The sequence below is a fragment of the Lepisma saccharinum genome, chromosome 11 (assembly GCF_977018435.1).
Source record: "Lepisma saccharinum chromosome 11, izLepSacc3.1, whole genome shotgun sequence".
Classification (NCBI taxonomy): Eukaryota; Metazoa; Arthropoda; class Insecta; order Zygentoma; family Lepismatidae; genus Lepisma; species Lepisma saccharinum.
In genome coordinates, this window is record NC_139239.1 from 10,292,698 (window position 1) to 10,315,372 (window position 22,675).

The 22,675-nt window shown below is 36.9% G+C and overlaps 1 protein-coding gene across 4 annotated transcripts in view; it reads left to right on the forward strand.

The window, feature by feature from the left end:
• The window catches only part of SMC5 (structural maintenance of chromosomes 5), a 73,327-nt gene that overhangs the window by 22,817 nt on the left and 27,835 nt on the right, over positions 1-22,675 (forward strand). For all 4 annotated transcript variants that reach the window (XM_083130681.1, XM_083130682.1, XM_083130684.1 and 1 more), the window contains exons 9-14: positions 3,033-3,234; positions 6,757-6,888; positions 7,836-7,990; positions 10,244-10,452; positions 13,227-13,399; positions 17,144-17,273. In XM_083130681.1, the coding sequence (XP_082986807.1) occupies positions 3,033-3,234; positions 6,757-6,888; positions 7,836-7,990; positions 10,244-10,452; positions 13,227-13,399; positions 17,144-17,273 (1,001 nt within the window). The remainder of the gene's footprint in view (positions 1-3,032; positions 3,235-6,756; positions 6,889-7,835; positions 7,991-10,243; positions 10,453-13,226; positions 13,400-17,143; positions 17,274-22,675) is intronic.

Below are 22,675 nucleotides of genomic sequence, written 5' to 3' on the forward strand. Positions count from 1 at the left end.
GATATGTCTAGCAAGACCAGTAGTGGGTTGGGCTTTTTTCGCATCTGCTAGGTGCTGTTGGATTCTTTCATTGACAGATCTGATGGACCTGCCGATGTAATGAGCCGTGCATTCACACTCTGCATCATATACACCTGGGTTGTCAAGGGGGGAGAGGAAGTACCGTTTGTGCTTGTTCAGTTTATCAGTTATTTTGGAGTTGGGTTTGTGCGCTACTTTGATGCCAAATGGGAGAAGGGCTTTGGCTATGCGGTTGGAAGTGGTGGGATGGTAGGGGAAGGCAAACCATTTATATTGGTCGCTGGGGGTTGGTTGTGGATGGGTTGATTGTGGTAGGTTAGGGTGTCGGACCTGTATTTCCGCCTTACTGCACCAAGTGGAAAGTTGCGATTCAGTGTAGCCATGTTTCAGGGCTATTTCTGTGATGGTGGCTATCTCCTCTCGCAGATCCTCTTCTTTGCCACAGTAGGAGAAGGCTCTTCGATAAAAGTTTAGCCACACATTGGCTTTTTGCTTAGGGGGATGGCTAGAGAGAGCATGTATGTACTGGTTGCCTGCATCCGGTTTTCTGTAGACGGTGGTTGTGAATTTGTTAAGTGCACGGCTGATGGTGATGTCCAGGAAGTTGATTTTACCAAGTTTTTCATGCTCTACGGTGAAGTTGAGCCTGGGGTGGATGCTATTTAGTTTGTTCACTAGGAGGTTGAGTTCTTCTGCCTTTTTGTATACAACTATTGTGTCGTCCCCGTACCTTCCATATCGGATATGTTGTAGTTCTGGGGTGTGGAGTATCTCTTTTTCAGCCAGGTGCATGACGATGTTGGCTAAAGGAGCTGATAGCGGGTTGCCCATCGCAAGGCCCTCGGATTGGTTGTAGAATTTATCTTCAAACTGAAAGTAATTGTGTTTTAGACAAACTTCCAATAGCCTGGTTATCTCTTGTACCTCTAGGGCCGGGATTCTGTTAGTTGTCAGCCATCTTTCCACCGAACGCAGTGCTAGGTCTATGGGGATTGAACTGTACATATCTACTATATCAATGCTGGCTAATTTTGCACTGTCAGCTTGCACTATTGAAGTTACCAGATTTTTAGCATCGGCACTGTTGCGGAACACGTATGTAAGTTTGTGGTTGAAATGAGATATTTTGTTTTTTAGCCAGTTTGTTAGGTGAACTGTGGGGTAGCCAGCTATTATAAGTCGCATGGGGATTCCAGATTTATGAGTTTTAGGAATGCCATAGGCAATGCCAGGTGAAGGGTGGGGATTGAGGAGGAATTTGTGGTCTTGTTCACTAAGTATGGCACTAGATTTCACTGCATTTTTCACAATTCTATTGTACCTGTCTGTGGGGTCTTTTTTGATGACACTGTACGAGTCACTGCTTAGTTTGTCTATCACTTTCGTGGAGTAATCACCTTTGTGCATGATTACGAACTGGTTTGTTTTGTCAGACTTTAGACACCAAACATCATTGGTGTTCAGCCATTTGCCAAAATCACCTCCTAGTGAACAAACTAAATAGCATCCACCCCAGGCTCAACTTCACCGTAGAGCATGAAAAACTTGGTAAAATCAACTTCCTGGACATCACCATCAGCCGTGCACTTAACAAATTCACAACCACCGTCTACAGAAAACCGGATGCAGGCAACCAGTACATACATGCTCTCTCTAGCCATCCCCCTAAGCAAAAAGCCAATGTGTGGCTAAACATTTATCGAAGAGCCTTCTCCTACTGTGGCAAAGAAGAGGATCTGCGAGAGGAGATAGCCACCATCACAGAAATAGCCCTGAAACATGGCTACACTGAATCGCAACTTTCCACTTGGTGCAGTAAGGCGGAAATACAGGTCCGACACCCTAACCTACCACAATCAACCCAGCCACAACCAACCCCCAGCGACCAATATAAATGGTTTGCCTTCCCCTACCATCCCACCACTTCCAACCGCATAGCCAAAGCCCTTCTCCCATTTGGCATCAAAGTAGCGCACAAACCCAACTCCAAAATAACTGATAAACTGAACAAGCACAAACGGTACTTCCTCTCCCCCCTTGACAACCCAGGTGTATATGATGCAGAGTGTGAATGCACGGCTCATTACATCGGCAGGTCCATCAGATCTGTCAATGAAAGAATCCAACAGCACCTAGCAGATGCGAAAAAAGTCCAACCCACTACTGGTCTTGCTAGACATATCAAATACAATAGCCATAAAATTCAAAAGGTTCGAGTCAAACACACTGCCCACATGCTCATAGACACCAAAATCAAGGAAACGCACGCCATAATGCACTTCCCGCACGAACTAAACATCGATAGCGGGCAAGCGCACCACACTTGGATTCCACTACTGCAGCAGTTATCGCCCGGAAATAGCAGACGACGCACCAAGACACACAGCGCACCTAACGGCAGCCAGAGAACTACGAACAAAAGACGCACGCCAAGCAACAGCGCAGCAAGTTCCAACGAGGATGGTGGCAGTGGCCACTGAAATTAATCGAAAAAGAAGAAAAAACAGCTTCGCGGATAAAAGTGAGTACTATTTTCTCCGTATTTATATACTACCGCTTCTCTCTTTTCCCAATCATGAATAAAAACCTTTTTCCAATTCTATATCCTGTACCTATGGAGAGGTCGAGGTGGTTATGATTTATACATAACCTAAACGTGAGCAGCCTGAGGAAGGAGCAGTTGCGTCCCGAAACTGCAGTGGAACCCCAATTTTAAGTTCCCGGATTGTACATTTTTCTGCATTTTCTCAACTTTATGTTTGCCCACATTAGTTTTTTTTTTTTTTTTTGGTCCTCTAAAAATGTAAAATCTAGGTTCCACTGTAACATGATTCATTGCGGTCAATTTGTGTTGGTAAATGTATTGACCAGCCATTAGAACGACCTTACAGTGGTCCATATGGAGCAGCTGTATGGAAGAAGTTTTTTTTTTTAAAAAAAAATAATGTTACATGTATGTATTATGCAGTTATTGTTTCTTGCTACTGTAGTGTTAAATTTTCTTTTCATAGTTTCGAGAGAGCAACAGAATGCTTGTCTCAGTGAAAGAGAACCTTGATCGAGAGGAAAAGGTGAATGATTCAATTGCACATAATGTACAAGCATTGGAAATGAAGTTGGAAGAAGAGAAAAAGAGGAAAGATGAAGTTTTGCTTGTCCAACAGAGATTGAACAAGCTGGAGAATGATCTTCGGTCACAAGTAGCACAGCCAGGTAAATGAGTAATTGAAATTCTATGATTATACATATGGTTAAATTGCAACAATTTTCTGGACATTTCCTTCCATTTCTAGGCTATAGAATGAGTTACAGGAAAACCTCGTTAATCCGAACTTCTTCCCATTTCCCAGCCGATAAGATAGGATGTATAATGTATTTCAGTACGGATAATTTTTAATACGAAGTTGTTTACAAGACCCTTTGGCAAATCTGGTTTCGCTTAATTCGAAGTCGACACCTGCGTAAGTCGACAAGAGAAGATCGAATGTGGAGAGAGCTTGGACGTTATTTTAACTTGACCTTGGCATGTTTCCTTGTCCTAAGAGCTGCTGACAACTCGAGGGAAGCAGCCCGAAATGCTTGCTGAGACAGTGGGCTGACAGTATGATCGCCTTGGCAACCACCTGCACCACAAAGACCACCAACCCTAACGCCAACTCGTTAGCCTATTGAAACCTTTAAAATTCCACCTATCTTTCATGGTCTTTGTGTGTCTCGCCTGCAGCGCTAGTAGCAGAATTGGAGACTCACTGGTGTAGAAATTGAAAATAAACCCCTTACGAACAGATTCTATAAAAATACATCCAAAACAAGGAGATTGCAACTGATTATTGTGTTGTTGAAGTTTGAGTACTCATTGAACATCCCTCGTATTAATCCTGAGGTCTTCCTATCTATTTCCCCTGTTTTACTTAACTCAACTTCGGCAACTGGTCCTTGTATAATTAATCTTATTCCAATATTTAAAGAAGACCAATTAATTAACTTTAAATAGAATGCTAATTTGTTGAACGACCCTCACACAGAACAGCTTACCGAGGTGAGAAGCACTGAAAGGTATGATAAATACTGGTTGACACAAATTTAGACTGGATACTTAATTTGGTACACTATCACTTTGCATTTTAATTCAGCATGACATCACCACAAAAGGTCAAATTTTTTATGACTACCCCTTTATCCCTCATTAAATTTACCCAGATCAAAGTGAATGTACCTTCCCATAAGCAATCAGTTATTGACAACTGACTGGAACATGAGTTTCTCCCTGCCTAAAGAGAACTTCACATTAGTACATATGATACACAGTGATCTATGACAATAGAGTCCTTTATTTCAGGTGAAATTGGAACTGGATGATAATTTTTTAAGATGTAAATTTATTCAAAGCAACAGGAAAAAGAATATCTCAATCGTACAATTAACATCACATTACGTTAGTTCTGTTCTCGGAATTAAAAGAATATCAATTAACGAACAGAAATTTACTAGCCAAAATTTATCCTTTTGTCATGAGCAAGACACGTTCAAAGTTTCAAGAATAACACGTGAATAATCTCCTTTTTCTGGCATGACCTTTCAGAGATATTTGTTTTTAATAACAGATGTGCCCAAAAAACTAATTACAGCAGTGTTATATTTACATTCCTTCACCATAACATTTCACGCATCTCATATGCACAAACTACAAAATAAGTTGGAGGTATTTCAAATATAACATATTTCCCTGAGAAAAGATTCAATTGACTTCTTTACATTGGATTAGCATGCCCCGGGTAGAAGAGTTCAATTACCATTCATATTTGCCTTATAACAAGTATTTTTTATTTTTATTTTAGTCACGTGACACCTTCTGAAATAACCATATTACTCATTATCCACTTATACGTAGTGGTCGTACAATCTTTTTATTACTTACGTAAATCGATGTAACGATATGAGCTTGAAATTTGTGAGATTTCAGTACATTTACAACTTATTTCCAATATGGCCTCATGCTTCTCTTTGTTACCTGCACGAGGTCTGAGTAGTACAAATAGAATTTTTTTCTTGCTTGACACGGCACATGCAAAGCTAGCTAAGAACGAAGTACGGTATACTGTGGTGTTCACACTCCGGAATACTTTTGTGGGTGAAGGAGGGCAAGTCGTGATGATGAGGGTGAGGGCAGGCCGTCAGGGTGGGTGAGGTTTCATTAAAAGGAACACCTCTCAACAAAAGAGAGGAAAAAGTGACAATATTTAAGAATTCACCCCCAAATGTGCATCTTATTTTGTATGTAGGGTACAAGAAAATGTGACTGCCTCAAAATATTTGTGTATCTTAGTCTTCTTATCCACTTTTTTTGCCAGGAACAATGCCTCAGTAAGTTGCCGTTTTAGTTTCCTTTGGTGTTTTTGCTGCATAAACCATCATTTTCGAACGAGGCGACAAGGACATACAAGTGTGTTTTTGGATGATGTATCTTTATAGACGTTGAAGTACACTCTGGAGGATACTGGAATGTGCGGCATTGAGATGTAGATCGACCACGTTGTGACACACACGTTTGTCATTAGTTTAGCGTTGCTTTTCTTCCAAATTTGGCTAATCCTGACGATGAGGATGAGTGATCGTCAGATGAAATTGATGAAGGGACACTCACAAATAACACCCATGCCGGAATTCAAACCAGGGAACTTCGGTGGCGAGTCTGAAAGTCGGCCACCAGGCAAGATGAACATTTTCATTTTTTATATACGTACATCTAACTCCCAACAGGTCATCAGTGAAACACTGCTTATTGCACGTCGTTTGAGAAATGGCATATCTTTGCACCTTGTGGCTATGTGGGGTATTTTATTTTCATAAGTTGGCAACACTGTTAAGGTACTTACGTGAAATTTAGAAGATTTCGTACTTCCGCGTTGCACAATTTAATGGTTCAATCCTATTAATTTCGAAGATCCACTGTCTTCATTCACAAAAGGGTACGGCGTTTGAAGCGGAGATCCATTGATTGAACCATTAAATTGTGCAACGTGGAAGTACAAAATCTTCTAAATTTCACGTAAGTAATTTTAAACCGCGTTTACCGCAACCACCATGAACTGTTAAGGTACATGTGCTTTTGTTTACAGAAGGTCTTAAGTTCTATGATTCCCACTTTAGGTTTGTATCCATTTTTCGTAGCAAACCCTTTAATGTCACAATATTTTCCCAAAAGTCCTCCTTATCTAGATAAATCATGTGAGCCCTATGGACAAAGTTTTACCAGATATTGAATTTTTCTTGTGGTGGTTAAATGACTTGTGTTTGGAAGCTGTGCCTGCCGTAGTTTTTCAGTAAATCTTAGTGTAAAATTTATTTCCCATATTGTATTTTAGGTCAAATAAGGTAGGGTGGCATTATTTTATTTTTTGGTACTAACCTGAATGTTAGGGCAGGTGGTGTTCCAAGCATCCACAAAGGTGAAGAACTCCTCCTCTTAATGGATGATCAAGAAGTCATCATCATATCCCTGCAAAATCACACACTTGAAACTATTCTCCTTCCTGATGAGGTTTTCCATTACTTCTGTCTCCTGAGGTGGAAAAATCCATTTGCATATTTTTGTAAACCACCAAAAATCTTCAGCACTGAGGCATTTCTTGTCGATGATTAGGGAGGTAGTCTTGGATGGTTACCCCCTTCACAAAAAAAATAATTAAAATGTTTGATTCTATTTGTTTATGTTGTTTCTTTCTTTCTTTTCAGAGGAAGAAATTAGAGCCAAGGTGAAGAACATTATTGGCCAGATAGAGGCAGAGTCTAAAAGGTTAAATGATTTACAGATCGAGAAAGAAAGTTTCCGTGGTAAAAGAGAGAACTACAGTCATGAAGAAAAAGGTCAGTTTAGTTTGTATAGTATCGAGCATAATGTTATCCTGGATATACATTAGAATCCTGATTGTACATTCCCGGATTTTACATTTTCCTTCATTTTCAAGTTCTTTTTAAAATTTGGATTATTGGTAGAGACACATATTTTTGGTAAATAAAAAAGCAAAATTTTGATTCAAAAACAGTGTCAATTTCGGGTTTAAAAGTGGTAAATAAAATTTCGGTACTATAGCAGTGAAAAATCCGTTCAAAAGTGGTGTATAATATGACATTTTGGTTTTAAAATTGTGAATATATTGCTAAATTTGATTTTAAAACTGCACTTATTACACAAAATAAACATATCACTTCTAATAGCACATTTATGTAGTTACCAGAGTAAATAAAGGAGGGCTATTTTTGCTTCTCAGATATTTACAGCAGACTTAATTAATTTCCTTGAATTGCATAACTCGCAGGATAATTGAAATTTCAGAAAGTTTTGCATCAGTAAATAAACTCTAAATTTCGTGTCTAAGAGTCTATTTTGCATTTTGCAGTTCATTTCACATCATTTTGTGACAAAACAAGGTAGGAAAATGTACCCCACATCTTTGAGAAACATGAAAAATTAACATTGCAGTATGTTATTTCACATTTTGTGTTTTCGTCAAAAACTAAATATGCATGCCGATAATTATTGATTTATTAGTAAATTCGCCAATGATTTTGCAATATTTCTCTAAAACAAATCTGTAATTTAGTCCAAAATTTTTGCCATTTTGTTAGTAATTTTATGAATATAAAGGTAGTTAGTTATTCATATCCCTTGGTTTAATATGCAAATTGTTTCTGAAAAAAAAAAGTATGTTATCAGGTTACATGTATTCATTAAGGAACTGAAGAAACCACTTGCGTTCTTCGTGGAACATTTGGAGTTTTAAAAAAGTGTTGATTTATTGTTTTCATTACAGCTTACAACAATGAATTAAGGAGACTAAAAGACGTGGCAAAGCATCGCTTAGAATATTTGCAGAAGTACAATGATAATGCTTACAGGGCTGTAATGTGGCTCCGTGAAAATGCCGGTCGGTTTAGAGGGAAGATATATGAGCCAATAATGCTTGAGGTATGTCAATTCAATTGCTATTAATTCATTGAATTTTATGTCTTTGGTTATATAAAGTTAAAATAAGCAACATAAATTTTTAAATATACGGTGAAACATCTTGTGGAACTGTTAAATTGAATCTAATTTTCTGTATTGCCTTTCGTGAGGAACATCTTTACTATGCCTAGAGTGTACGACACTTCACTTAATGTTGATTATTCAACTTTGTGTGTAAATTTAGAAAAAAATGCATTTCCAATTTATAAAGGGTGGTGACTCAAAAGAACGGGAAATTTTGAATCATGTCCAGGTAACCCTGGGAGTTAGGTAGCACTGAATGGCATGTACAAGGCTGATCACAAAATCTTGCCATTTAGTAATCATGAAGCAGTGGAGTGGTGTGCAGCGTGCCTTTGCGGTCAAAGCATATTACAAGAATGGCAGTGTGGAGGCTGCTCGTATATCGTGTGACCTCACAGCATGTGATTTCTTCTTATGAGACCATCTTACGAGCAAGGTTAACTGTACTCGAACTGATACGACAAATGACAGAACTTAAGGCAAGAACGCGAGAGGACAATGCCAGAATTCCTGTTGCAATATTACGTTGCATCATGCACAATGTCTCTCACAGACTGCAGGAATGTCTCCGCAGAGAAGGTAGTCATCTGTAGGATATCTTCAAGAAATAACTTAAGGGTATTAAATTCAACAATGGCGTACTCTGTACTGTTCACTGGCTTCACTAAATGTATGTGATCGCTTTTATTAATCTTCATTCCACAATTTCTCGTTCTTTTGAGCCACCCTGTATTTTGCTATTTTCATGTATTTTCTACTCGGGGTGTCTACCAGTCAAGAAATCAACAGTTAGGTCAAGAAAGTCAAGAAAGTATGCTTGTGGTCAAGAATTTTTGCTATTTTTATAGTATAGTGAATTTACATTGTTATATAGCTGTAGCTACTAGGATTTGATGAAATTGAATATTTGTAGGGATGTGACGAAGCTGAAAATTTACCGATGCCGATGTAATCACCGATAATTTTTGGAACCGATACCGATTCCGATACAGAAGATTTTTAAACAGAAATGGAATGTTATTTTCAGCATGACAAAAATAAATTTACTATGTACATTTGCATCTACAAAAAGTGGTTATGTGAACTTTAAAGAAGAACATAGATTCTCAAGAGATTTAACATTAGTACACAAGCAGTTCTTTGAAATGCAAAATTAATTACTGTTCTTAATGTTGGAAATTTACTGCTGCCAGATTCAACTTCAGAAACAGGAGTTTTGGAAGCACTTCTGAAAGTAACCTACTTCTTCTCTTATCGCAAATCTGTTCAGCAACACCGAACACTCATTCATTGAATACTGTTGCAGCAGTATGACCAAGTATTTTCTCAGCACTTGCTTCAGGTTTGAATACTCATTTTGAATGTCCAATACAACAGCAGATCCTGTTCACGTGGACTAGTTGGTTCAGCAAGGTACTGTTTTATTTCTGATTTTGAGTTAGGTTGATCCTCTGAATGAGAGTTTGCAATAATTTTATTACAAAAACTCTACAATGACGAAGAATCAGAACCTAATTTTCAATAAATCTTACAAAACTAAAATATAAAACTTATTAGAAGGTAAAAAACTACTATAATCTGTACCGGTTTAAATATCGGATTTTTGCCAGTGCCGATACCGATATGTCAATTTCTGCCGATTTTCATACATCTGTAATCGGCTTCGGCACATCCCTAAATATTTGGAAATCTAAGTTCGCTTGTGGTTAAGATTTGTTCAATTTGAGTCTTAAGAATTACATTATTGTATGCGTGAAGTTCTCTAAAAATATAAAATATAGTAATGTGGCCGTTCCTCGTCCAGGATTAAGTCTTTATTAAAGTACAGCTTCAGTTTTAATCTTGACTGGCCTTGTGGTAGTGGTTTCTCATTGAATAAAAATATATATTTTCTTAATTTCCAACTATACCTAAGTAAGGGCGATTAAATGAACGTTAAGAAGGGGGGGGGGGAGGTCAAGAGAAAGTGAAGGAAAGGTCATGAAGACGTCAAGAATTTTGGATTTTGTTATTTTGGTAGACACCCTGGTACTGAGGTTTGTGTATTTGTATAAACATGGAAATAAAAAATTACAATATCCGTGACACAAGGGATTAAACTTTTAGATCGTACATTAATCAAGGATTTGAATTAATCATCAAATGATTACAGTTTTTGTGTTGGATCAGTACAATATATTTTTCTTGCAGATAAATGTGTCCAGGCAAGAGTATGCCAAATTTGTTGAAACATCAATTCCAAACAGGGACTTGATAGCTTTTGTGTGTGAAAATAAAGAAGATATGAATGATTTCCTTCGAGCTGTGAGGGACCAGAAAAGGCTAAAAGTAAATGCTGTACATTCAGAACCTGTAGATATAAATAATTACAAGCCCAAATATTCTCTTGACGAACTGAGGTAAGTATCATTACTTCTGAATTGCTTTCATGTTCAAATGTAATTTGTTAAAGATTGGTAAAGGAACAGGGTGTAAATATCTAGACTTTATTCATACGAACATTAAGAAATGGTATAAAATTTCAAGTACAGGATGGCTACTCTGAGGGAATTATGTGTGAATTCTGCTTGGCTTTTTCTGTGTAGACGTAAAAAATTGCAACTTTTTTAAATCAAAAACCCAGTGAATTTATACATATTTATTAATACCCTGAGGTAAGTCTTTCACAGCTTGGCTTCAGGGTGGCTACTCCCCGGGAATTTCAGGAATTCTGCGTGAATTATTAGCTCCGGGAATTATATGTGAATTCTACATGAATTTTACTCCATAGGTGTGGAAAATTGCAACTTTTATTAATCCAAATCCCTTTGATTTTATACATATTTATAAATGTCCTGAGGCAAGTTTTTCACAGTTAAGCTTTAATTTTATCAACGAAGGTAAAGAAAGTTGCATGGGAAATAAAACCAAATTCTCTGTGTTTGGGCCTCCCCAATGGCGCAGTGGGGTAGCGTCGTAGCCTTTTGATCAAGGTGTCCCGGGTTTGATGCCCTGTGGAGGCACATAGTGGTTCGGATCCTGCTTTAAACTGTAGGTCAAATCTCGATTAACCTTACTGTGTGTAAAGTGAACTTAAAACCCAAATAAATTAATCAATCTCTCAGTCAGTTTACTTTGTTAGTGTTCTTTACGGAACAATCTATCTGACAGACAAAAGATTATTGCAAATTAAGTTATCTTGAAATTGATTAGTTAAATTTGAGCTTGGAATTCTTGTACAATTAACAGTTTTTCATAGCTTAGTATATCCCATACTTGTGTTTATAGATGTATTTCGAGTCTGAGTGGCAAGTGTAAACTGTGCACCTTAAAAATAAACATTTGAAATACATATCCCCTCTAATTGAATTTGAATTTATGGATACATTGGAATCACACATGCCCTTTATATTGTTAATATTTGTGTCTGTGTATGGGTGATGAGAGGTAATACGTAAGGTTGGAGTAGAGAAATCATTTGCTTGCACCCTTGAATTTATGGAAAGTTCACCTTGAAAACCAAGAATTATACTGAATTTTATCATTGTCCTAGAGTATCCACCTTGTAGTATTGCGCTGTGGAAAGAAGTAAGCTATGGGAATATAATCTGTGAGGGAGAACACCAGATGCATGGTGGTCCAGTGGATAGGATGTGGGACAGCCATACAGGAGATCCATGTTTGATTCTTGATGTTGGTGATATGAGGTGCAAACTTTTCTGGCAATGGCCTTGCATGAAGGGACCCTGCAATTCATCCAGCCTCTAATGAGATACTATTTTGATGCTACAAGTTCCCCAAAAACGACATATTGTATGCAGCCATGCAGCACATGTTCATGCTTACCACTGACATTTACTTTTTCTTTTAGCAAGGGCCATTTTGTTATGTGCTATGAACAGACTGAATGACTAAGCAAGCCAAGAGCCAACCTCTGGAGTCTGATGTCTTCTGGAAAAAATATACGAATCATTTTTTTCATGCAGTAGTATAAAAATAGGATGTACAACATATATTAGTGTGCCGATTAATAGGGGCATGCATATTTTGTTTTTGAAGGGTGTGAGGTGCATTTTCCTACCAAGTATTGTCACAAAATGACGAGAAATGAAACTGCAAAGTGGAATATAAACTTTGAAACACAAAATTTAAGGTTTATTTACCGATGCAACACATTCTAAGGTGTGAATGATCCTGTGAGTTATGCAAATCATGAATAATTTATTAATTCTGCTGTAGACTATTTGAGAAGCAAAAATGGTCTCCTTTACACAGGAGTAAACTTTATACTCTGATAACTATATAAATCTGTTATTATAAGTGAAATGTTAATTTTGTGTAATAGGTGTAATTTTTATATCAAATTTAGGTTTTTATTTACCATTTTAACACCAAAATGCCACTTTTGGTCTCAAAATATGCTCAGTTTTTGTACCAAAATATTGATCTGTTATTCAGCATAAATTTGTGGTTCTAATGATAAATCAATCCATGAGTTGCTATGGGATGGATATCTTTATATTGTCATTTTATACACTTAATATGAACACAAAATGATTTTTTGTGTACCACAAATGTGTGTTTCCTGTTGTAGTAACAGCAAATTTAATATTGCTACTATATCAATATCAGTAAAAATGTTGGACCCTGATGTTTTCAAGCGATATTACTGTAATATTGTTTTGGAATCCAATAATAGTATTGATTATAATATTATATACATATTTGGATAATTATCCAAATATGAAGTTTGTCAGTAAATACATTGATATTATATCAAACGGTGGAACCTTGATTTTACATTTTTCGGGGAACCCGGGTGAAAATACTGAAAATGTTCAAAATCATAAAATCTGGGATAATTTTGTAACATTTTGCTCTAGTGGGAAAATTAAAATTGAATGCATAATGCAGAAAAATGCAAACTCCAAACAAAAACGTAAAATATATGTACAGTGGAACCTCAATTTTATGATTTTAAATTTTACATTGTCCTGGTTTATATACATGCAACTTCTCTATTCCCAATGTGATAGAATATTAGAATTATATCCTTCTTTGTATATTTTTTCTTATTTTTTTTTCTTTTCATATCCCTGCATTTTAAGTTTAGCCCACAAGGCTCCTAAAGATGCACAATCAAGATTTGTCTATTGTATAAAATATAATTTAATGCATCTTTCTCCATCCCCAGGAAGTATGGCTTTCATTCATATCTAATTGATCTCGTCACTGCCCCTCTTGCAATAATGAACTATTTGTGCAAAATGTGTAGATTTCATGCAGTACCTGTTGGAAATGATAAGACTTACAAGCTGTCAGATAATATCATTAAAGATCTGAGAGGCATGAACCTGTTTTTTTCAAGTAAGTGTGGTTTGTTATATATTTATTCTGAATTCAGATAATACAGGGTGATTCAGTATTCCTATTACACACTTCTAGGGGTTGTAGAGGGGACTTAGTAGATCAAGTTTTGATAGGAACCCATGTCCCGAAACATACAGTTTTGGTACTACACAGATGACAAGATAACATTATTTCACATCTCCCGCTTCACGGTAGGCAACCCACATTCACAGAGGGTGACGTCTTCAGTCACCTGATGTCATGTGTGCTACTTCCAATGTCCTCTGTTTACAATTTGGTGTGCTTCGACCTTCATGTCAGTTGCTATTCAGTCGTTGCGGAAGACAGTACAGTATGGTTGAATACACGTTTGCCGAGAACACCGACATGTTGTTAATTTACAGCGAAGCTGGACGTAATGGTAAAACTGCGCAACGTCTGTATGCAGAGCGTTTTCCGTATTTTGGCTCTCCATCACATACCATTTTTGGCCAATTAGATGATGATGGAAGTGTGAAATTATGTAATCTTGTCATCTGTGTACCAAAACGGTATGTTTCCGGACATGGGTCCCTTATCTAAACTTGATCTACTAAGTCCCCTCTACAATCCATAGAAGTGTGTAATATGAATTCTGGAGCACCCTGTATATTGCAGAGTGGTTACTCATGAATTTTTGTTTCATTTCAGTGCAACATTTATAAGTAGGAAAAACATAAGGAAACTCAAAGTAACAGTAGGAATGTGGCAAATAAAATTTCTGGAATGACACATCAGAATCCGTGAGAGTCTGATGTCTGAAACAGATTTTAATAACCAGTTTCTTATTGTCAAAATTGCAATCATAGGCAACATATTGATATGGTTTTGCCTAGGGCTAAGCAGATACACACCAGTATCAATGGTGATGCTCTTTTCCAATCTCACAGATACAGGAACTGAAGCTTGAACATAGATTGTATTGATTAAGAATTGTTCAAAAGTTTTATTAATATGTAAATATTACATTACAGTTATGTGTGTCAACTTGCAAGTATGTCTTTAATCACCAAATCAATTTTTTTATGGGATACTGGTGCAAAATAATTTTTTTTAAATTTTTTTGCATAATATTAACAAATGAAAATTATATTAAAGAGGAAATAAAAAGTACACTTAATTCAGGAAATGCATGTTACTTCTCTCTTCATAAACTTTTGTCTTTGCGTTTAATATCTAAGAAACTAAAAGTTAAAGTATACAAAACAGTAATTTTGCTTGTAGTATTATATGGGTGTGAAACTTGGTCCCTTACATTGAAAGAGGAACATAAATTGAGAGTATTTGAAAATAAGATCCTTAGGAAAATATTTGGACCTAAAAGGGATGAGGAGACAGGTGAGTGGAGAAGGTTACATAATTTAGAACTACATAATTTGTATTCATGTCCAGATATTATTAGAATAATTAAATCAAGAAGACTTAGGTGGGCAGGCCATGTGGCACGAATGGGAGAGGAAAGAGGAGTTCGCAGGATTCTTGTTGGGAAACCTGATGGTAAGAGACCTGTAGGAAGGCCAAGACGAAGATGGAGGGACAATGTTGAGATGGACCTAAAGGAAATTGGTAGGGATGGAAAAGAGTATATAGATCTTGCTCAAGATAGGGACAGATGGAAGACCTGTGTTGCTGCAGCCATGAACCTTCAGGTTTAAGAAGGCTAGAGAGTTAGTTAGTTAATTTTTTTCATTATTTCGAGGGTAAATAAACACTGTGACAGTGCCACATGGCAGTTTAGCAGACCCTGTGTTATGTCCAAACTCTGGAAACTATCAGTGGTATCAGTGAATGCTATATTTACTCATGTATAATGCACACTTTTCCCCAAAATTTTTATCCCCAAAAACTGTGGTGCATGTTTTGCACAGAATAATTTGCACAGCCAACATTAAACTACACATGTTTTCACTATGTCACTGAATATAACTTGTATATAACAGCAGGCACAAATACAAATTACCAGGTTGGGTTTCTTTAGTAAAAAAAAACAAAAAAAAAAAAAAAAAAAAACATGTAGAAGTGAAATGGTTGGTTTCCATAATTTTTCACTTATTGAAGCATTTTGACACCAAGAAGAGCAGTCCATTCTGGTGGGATTCGATTACGCACATTCCGACTAACACGATGGTGCATAACATCTTCATTTGCCACGTGAGAAAATATCTTCCTGAGCACTGCAAATCTATAACATAATTATGTAAATGCTGCTCCACTACTGAAAAGCCTGCTTCTTGGGTGGAGCTGCCTTCAACTTTTCTTGCTACCGCCATTCTCTTACACTTCTAGAATTATCGACCTGCAGCCCTGTTGTAGTTTTCCTACAAATAGTGCAGAACTTGCAATTTGAGAACAGCAGTATAACTCGCACTCTTTCACATTTTTATCTTGCTTTCTTCTACTACAGATAAACAAGGTGGTTACAAAAGTGAAAGCTTTGGGATGCAAAGTGGGAGGAGAGGGGGTGGGATGGCATGAATTGGTGATTCATTGTATGCACAAAACTATTTTCTCCTCTTGATCCACGTAGCAACATGTTGTTTGATTGATTTGTTGTTTTAAGTCCACTTTATGCACAGGAAGGCTAATTGGGACTGAACCTACAGTTTAAAGTGGGATCCGAACCACTGTGCCACGAACCACTTGATTACAAGGCGACGACATTACCACTACACCATCGAGGAGGCCCTCATAGCAACAGGTAATTCATTGAATAGGTATGATGTAATTCAGTCTTGATCGACATAGCAATAGCTAGCTTTATGACCTACAACTAATTTATTTATTTATTGATTTGCTTTATTTTACTTCGCTTTTTGTGCCACTTTTGGCTAATTTGCGAAGATGGGGATGAGTGATGACATGATAAAATTGATGAATGGACACTCACAAACATCCATGCCCAGACCAGGATTTGAACCCGGGACCTCTGGCGTCGTAGCACGATGTTCTAACCACTCCGCCACGGGGGCCGGCACCTGTAACAAAGATGCTAACCACTCCGCCACGGGGGCCGGCACCTATAACAAAGAAAGCCATTTCTTGAACATGAATTGTACTGCACATTATATACGATATATAATTTTTTGCCATTCTTCCTTATTAAAAAACAGGGTGCGCATTATACACACAAAAATAAGATAAATTCAGAATGATGTTTTCAGATACCGATGCCACTGATATCTGCTCAGTCCTGGTTTTGACAATTTTAATGCACTACAATGTTGTACAGTCATGGACAGTTCTGGGTTGTAACAATCACATTTTCTTTCAATGGAATTGTTACAATCCAGAAGTGTCCTGGGCTGCACTCTTCTCCTGAAAGGAAAATTCAATAAATTTGCTTTTGAAACTCTCTTGTGTTCTTGGAATGATTTTGTATCTCATAACTTCATTTCCTGTCATAAATATATGATATCTGTTTCTGTACCAGTAAAATATCTAAGAATATTTAAAATAAAGAAACAGGTTCAGAAATGTGTCACATAACATGATTGAAAGAATCAGGTGTCATCAATGCTCTCAACTTGGGCACTGGTGTTACTTTTGAGTTCCTTTGCCGATAAATTTAATCTAGTCATCATCCTGATCAGCCAAGAGTAGTGGAAAAGTGACACAAACTAAGATAAATGCCAGAAAAATTATAAATATTATAAAATATATAATAGTTGCACTGTTTGAGTAACAAGTGGCATTATTTTTTACTTGCGTATTTTAATATTTCAGCAAATACTCAATTCCATGTGAGCCAATCCAAATATTCTGGGTGCTTATCGACCAGAGTAACGGAAATACCCGAAGCTCGCCTGCTGAGTTTCTGTGTTGACAGAAACAGCGTAGAAGAAATTCAGATCAAGTAAGTCTGTTGTTATTCTTTTTGTAGGTTCTTTTTTTTTTAAGTTCAATGGCATGACATACCCCTTATTAAATAAAATTTCAAATTATATACTTAATACATCTAATATATCAAAAATGACTTATTCATTTTCTTTCCGAGCAAAGTTGTACTACTTGTAACAGGCTTGAAATCCCTCTCTGTGTTTTCTTTTGTAGTATTATATTTAAGAAAATATATTTATTGTATTGTCAATTTCATTCCTTCAAATAGTTACCGAATGCAGACAACAAATGTTGGGATGTATATATTTTTTAGAAAAATTAAGTTTTTTTCTGTATTTTTCAAAAATTATATGTATGGATTTCTATGAAAACTTTACTGTTTATGGTATCAAATAATAGCTTAGCATATGAGCGTTAACTTGCAACTACAGGGAGGTTATTTCAGTCGTTCACCGCCAGCGTGACGGCCGTTCCGCGGACTCTTCATGCAACAGGTCCCGGCAAATTGCGTTCAGGAAGTCCGTAACAGAAACCGCTTGTTTTGTAATGTTTCCACTTTTCACAATTACAGTTACAATTACAATTGAAATAAGCACGTACCTTGTCGCACGGATGCAGGAAAAGGTGTCCTCCCAAATACAAATATTTCTGGCACCTTATTTCTGACATCTAATCTTAGATTAGACATCGCTACTTTATCCTCAGTTGACAGAAAGGGAAGACAGCATCCCGGCGCATAAAGCAAACCGAAAGCGTAAAATGATATTTAAAAGTAATAATAATGATGATCACTAACCTCCTGTGTTATAAGAGATGTTGAAAATGACTTCCTTCAACAGCAATACAACACGTTTCTTAGGTTCAAGAGATCCTGTCTATCGTAATCCCTGACCACTTTTCTGCAAGAATTCGTTTTCACGTAATTATCGTACATAAAAACTCTATGTTCAAGACTATATTTGTTTAGCGACATAACTAATGAATGAATAACAATTAACACACAATAAAGCACTAGCACTAGGAATAACACAGTATAAAAACACGCGTAACTGATAAACGCAAACAGAAGTGAACATGAGGGTACGGTACACTCACTACGTCTGGTAGCCGACAGTGTTGCTAACCATTTTTCGGCAATGTCCCTACAGACGTAGTCAAAATGTCCCTACAACTGACCAAATGTCCCTACGCCAAGTAAAGTGACTAAAAAAAAACACTTCATGAGCATGCAAACAGAAGATAAAATATACACATTTACTTACCAAATCTTTCTGCTCGGTGCTTCCACAATTAATGAAGGAGCGAATTTACAATACAGGACCTCTCCCCGATTTTTTGTAATATTTCGCATACTCACTAATTGAGGCCTCCTAATCACGAATTTGAAGTTAAAATTTGGGGGGTCACGTGTAGAAATTGCAAAATAAGTGACATTGAGTGGTCCGCGATCGGCACGATTGCTTATTATTTACCGGAAGATTTTGTGTTTCCAATACTTAAAAAACGAAATATACATTCCTGATATTACTAAGACCCCAAATTCTAACTATATTTGCCTATCCTAACCTAACCTAACCGTACCTGAATGGTTCGTGGGGCTATCCGTCAATGGTTTGTTGGGCTACCCGTGCATGTTTTTTTCGAGCCCAAATTTTAACTATGTTTGCCTAACCTAACTTAACCTAAACTTACCGAGAATGGTCAGTGGGGCTATTCCTGAATGGTTTTGCGGTAATTGTGATTACGAACCGATAAAAAATATTATTTTCGTAGCACTTTAACGGCAAACGTTCATCATCGAAGACGCCATTTTCGTATCCTGCAATTTTATGATTGATGTACTGTTGCCAAATTTACCTGTAATCAAATCAGTTCTTCTACATCGTGATTGTCGCTGTCACATGTAAGCACGTTCTTTGGGCAATATACTGAAATCCATAAGTTTATTAATTAGCCCACAGCCATCCTCCTGCACACTCCACCTAACAATCTGTACAACATTAACAACTTTTTTACTGTTCTCTTCCGCCATTCTTACACGATCCATGCTCTCCAAGTATGAAATCAACAGTGTGGCAACGCTGTAGACAGCGTAACTAATTTTAATTTGTTCATATCAACAAATATGGCTACCATACTTGTATACGGAGAATCATTGCGAGAATTGAAAAGCTTATTTTACAACTTCTACACGTTAATGAACATTTTTTCCCCCTCACCCCAACATGTTAACTTGAGATAAATAATCACGAATAATTATTTCGTGAGTATAAGACGTAGCATAGAAATTACAGAAGGGTCCGGTATTGTAAATTCTTGCCTTAATGAATAATAGGGGTGTGCTGGACAGAATTTTTTGGGTCGGGACGGGATCGGGACGGTAATTTTTTTAAATCCCGACATTCGGGACTGAAAAATTTGCAATTTCCTGACCAAGTCGGAAAATTTTCTGGACGGGAAATGTTCGAAATTTCCCGAAGCACTGGAAATCTCGAATTTTACAAGTCATTTTCACTTTAAGTGATTGTTTTTGCATTTCTAGAATAAAAACTTACAACTTTCGATAAGTTCCAGAAACTTACAAGGCAGAAAACGTCGAGAATTAACGACTTTTTAAAGTAAAGAATCCAGCACACCCCTAATGAATAACGTTGAGTCGTTTACTGTTGATTATGTTATTTGAAGTCATACATGCTGCTGCTGTGAAGAGATAGATGTTGGTTGGTGATGCTGTATTTCCTGCATTCTTTAACAATTTTGGTCCCATTTTATTTCCCTTTTTTGTTTTTGTATCACTTAACATTGAAAATATTCTTTCCGTTTCCGCGTTAGAATGCGGCAATGTTAGCACTATTTTCGCGAGAGTGGAAATGTTTTCAAAACGGAACTTGCCTTGAAAGTTTTTGGTAACCGATAACATGTTCCAAAATTCTGATGGAGATCTGTTAGTTAGTTCTTTTTTCTCCTCCTCGCTAAAGTATCCAGATAAACTAATTCATAAAATGTAATTTACCAAGATTGAAAAAAGTACCTACGTTTTCCCTCATTTGGCAAAATCTGTCCCTACGTTCCTACGCGGGCGAAATTTAGTGAAAAGTCCCTATGCGTAGGGACATGTCCCTACGGTTGGCATCACTGCCGACACGTGCAGTATGAAGCGCCCTCTCGCGGCTGACAACTCACCCAACCCCCGATAAGCTGCAGGCGCTGTCGCGACAACTGAGAATAAAGTAGCGATGACTAATCTAAGATTAGATGTCAGAAATAAGGTGCCAGAAATATTTGTATTTGGGAGGACACCTTTTCCTGCATCCGTGCGACAAGGTACGTGCTTATTTCAATTGTAATTGTAACTGTAATTGTGAAAAGTGGAAACATTACAAAACAAGCGGTTTCTGTTACGGACTTCCTGAACGCAATTTGCCGGGACCTGTTGCATGAAGAGTCCGCGGAACGGCCGTCACTCTGGCGGTGAACGACTGAAATAACCTCCCTGTAGTATGATTTGTGTGTTCAGTGGTTTCAAAGTTATGATACTTTGTACTTCTCAAAATGCTTGAAAAATGAAATTTTAATTTTTCAACAATGACACTATTGACCCCAAAAATTCAGAAGTGTGCTATTTTACTGAAATATACGTTATATAAAGTACTTAGCTATCACTGAAACTGATTTATCAAAGTTCCAGCACCACAGAAATTAACAGTACTTTGATAAATCTATTTTGTAAATCAGTAAGAGCAGTAACACAACAGCACACTTGTGTTACTGCTCTCAATATCTATACTTTATTAATGTACTTTGCAGAATAATCTATCTGACAGGTAGCAAGTCATGGGAAGGTGCCAAATTTAACCTTTTTGGAGCTTGTAAGCTACAAATTCCTTTATGACCGAAAGAGAAATGCGTTAGCATCAGTTCGTTGTCTGTTATTCACTCACCTGCATGTTCTTGGAAGACGGAAGTATTTTAATTTTCTTAAATATTGTTTTGTGTAATATAAGTATTTTTCTAATATGCTTATGATTGATTACACACGGTAATAAGTAAGGTTTAAATAGAGGAAACTTTTGCCTGCACCCTTGAATTTAAGCCATGAATTTTTGGAAAGTTCGCCTTAAAGAATGGGAATTGTACTTCACCCTGATATGTAAGATCAAGGTAAACTTTTGCCTGAACCTGGATGACAATGCATTAACACATTCGGGTCTGGTCTCATAATACAGCATTGTTACCTCTGGTCTGCGGTTTTTGGTTGTTTTTCAAAAAATCGTAAAAAAAATATTTTTAATTTGTTTTTATTTACCACATATTTCTTAAATCTACAAAACTTCCTCTTTTCAATGAACAAAAATTTGTTAAATTTTCTTTTCATTTTCAGACATTTTTTAATATTTTTTCAGCAATGTTTTGTGAAGAAAAAAAAGTACAACATTGTAACAAATGTTAGTATAGAGATATTTTAAGTTCGTAATCTGGAAATTTCAATAATTAACTACATAAACTATCAATACATCTTTTGAATCTTGCCTAAGAATACTTCTTATGTGCACATAACAAAAAATAATTACAAATTACAAGTAATTATCTTTTGTATGAAAAAGTGGCTGCAGGACAGGACCAGACGATGTATCAGTTGGTTCTGCGTCATCTGTAAAAATTAAACAAATAAATAAATAAATAAATTAATAAATAAAATAAATTTTCATTTGACATACACTGTAGAAAATAATAAATGGAAAAACTAAAAATACATCAGTGCATGTAGGAGAATCAAGCAAGAGGCAAGATGCATAGACCCCAAAAAATTACCTCTTCTCACTTCATTCATAAAATACTAGAGTTTGCAACACTGTTTATATTGTCAACGATTAATTATTACGAATATAACCTACCTTCCAAACCTTCCAATTCATCTGCATCATCTAAATTGTCGCTAACTTCAAACTCTGAGGCGGAATCCTCTATGCAGTCTGGATCTAATTACGCCACTCTAAACAATGCACAGTACATCAACGCGACAACAAACAGTCACAGGTGCGAGATAAAAATAGCACATGAGTCACCTAGCGGTTGGAATTTCAACAGAGGGGCTTGAATGAACACGCGCATGAGATGAAGTACGAGCATAGCCCGTCTAGCCCGTCGTTCAATCAGCAAAGCGATTGCATACCGCAGGACGGGCTATACCTCGTCGTTCGTCCACATTGACTTTAAGTGCACTGCGGGCTATGCCCGTCGTGAGACCCCAATGTGTTAAGCAGGTTGGCTTTGATTGTGTGTAAGTTTTTCTGAAGTGTTACAGAGAACAAAGAACACGTTTTGAATTAAAGCGTTTACTAGAAGTTGTCGGCTACCAGGCCAAGAGTTGCTTGCATACAGGGAAACTGCTGAAACTCAAGTTCAGAGCTACATGGA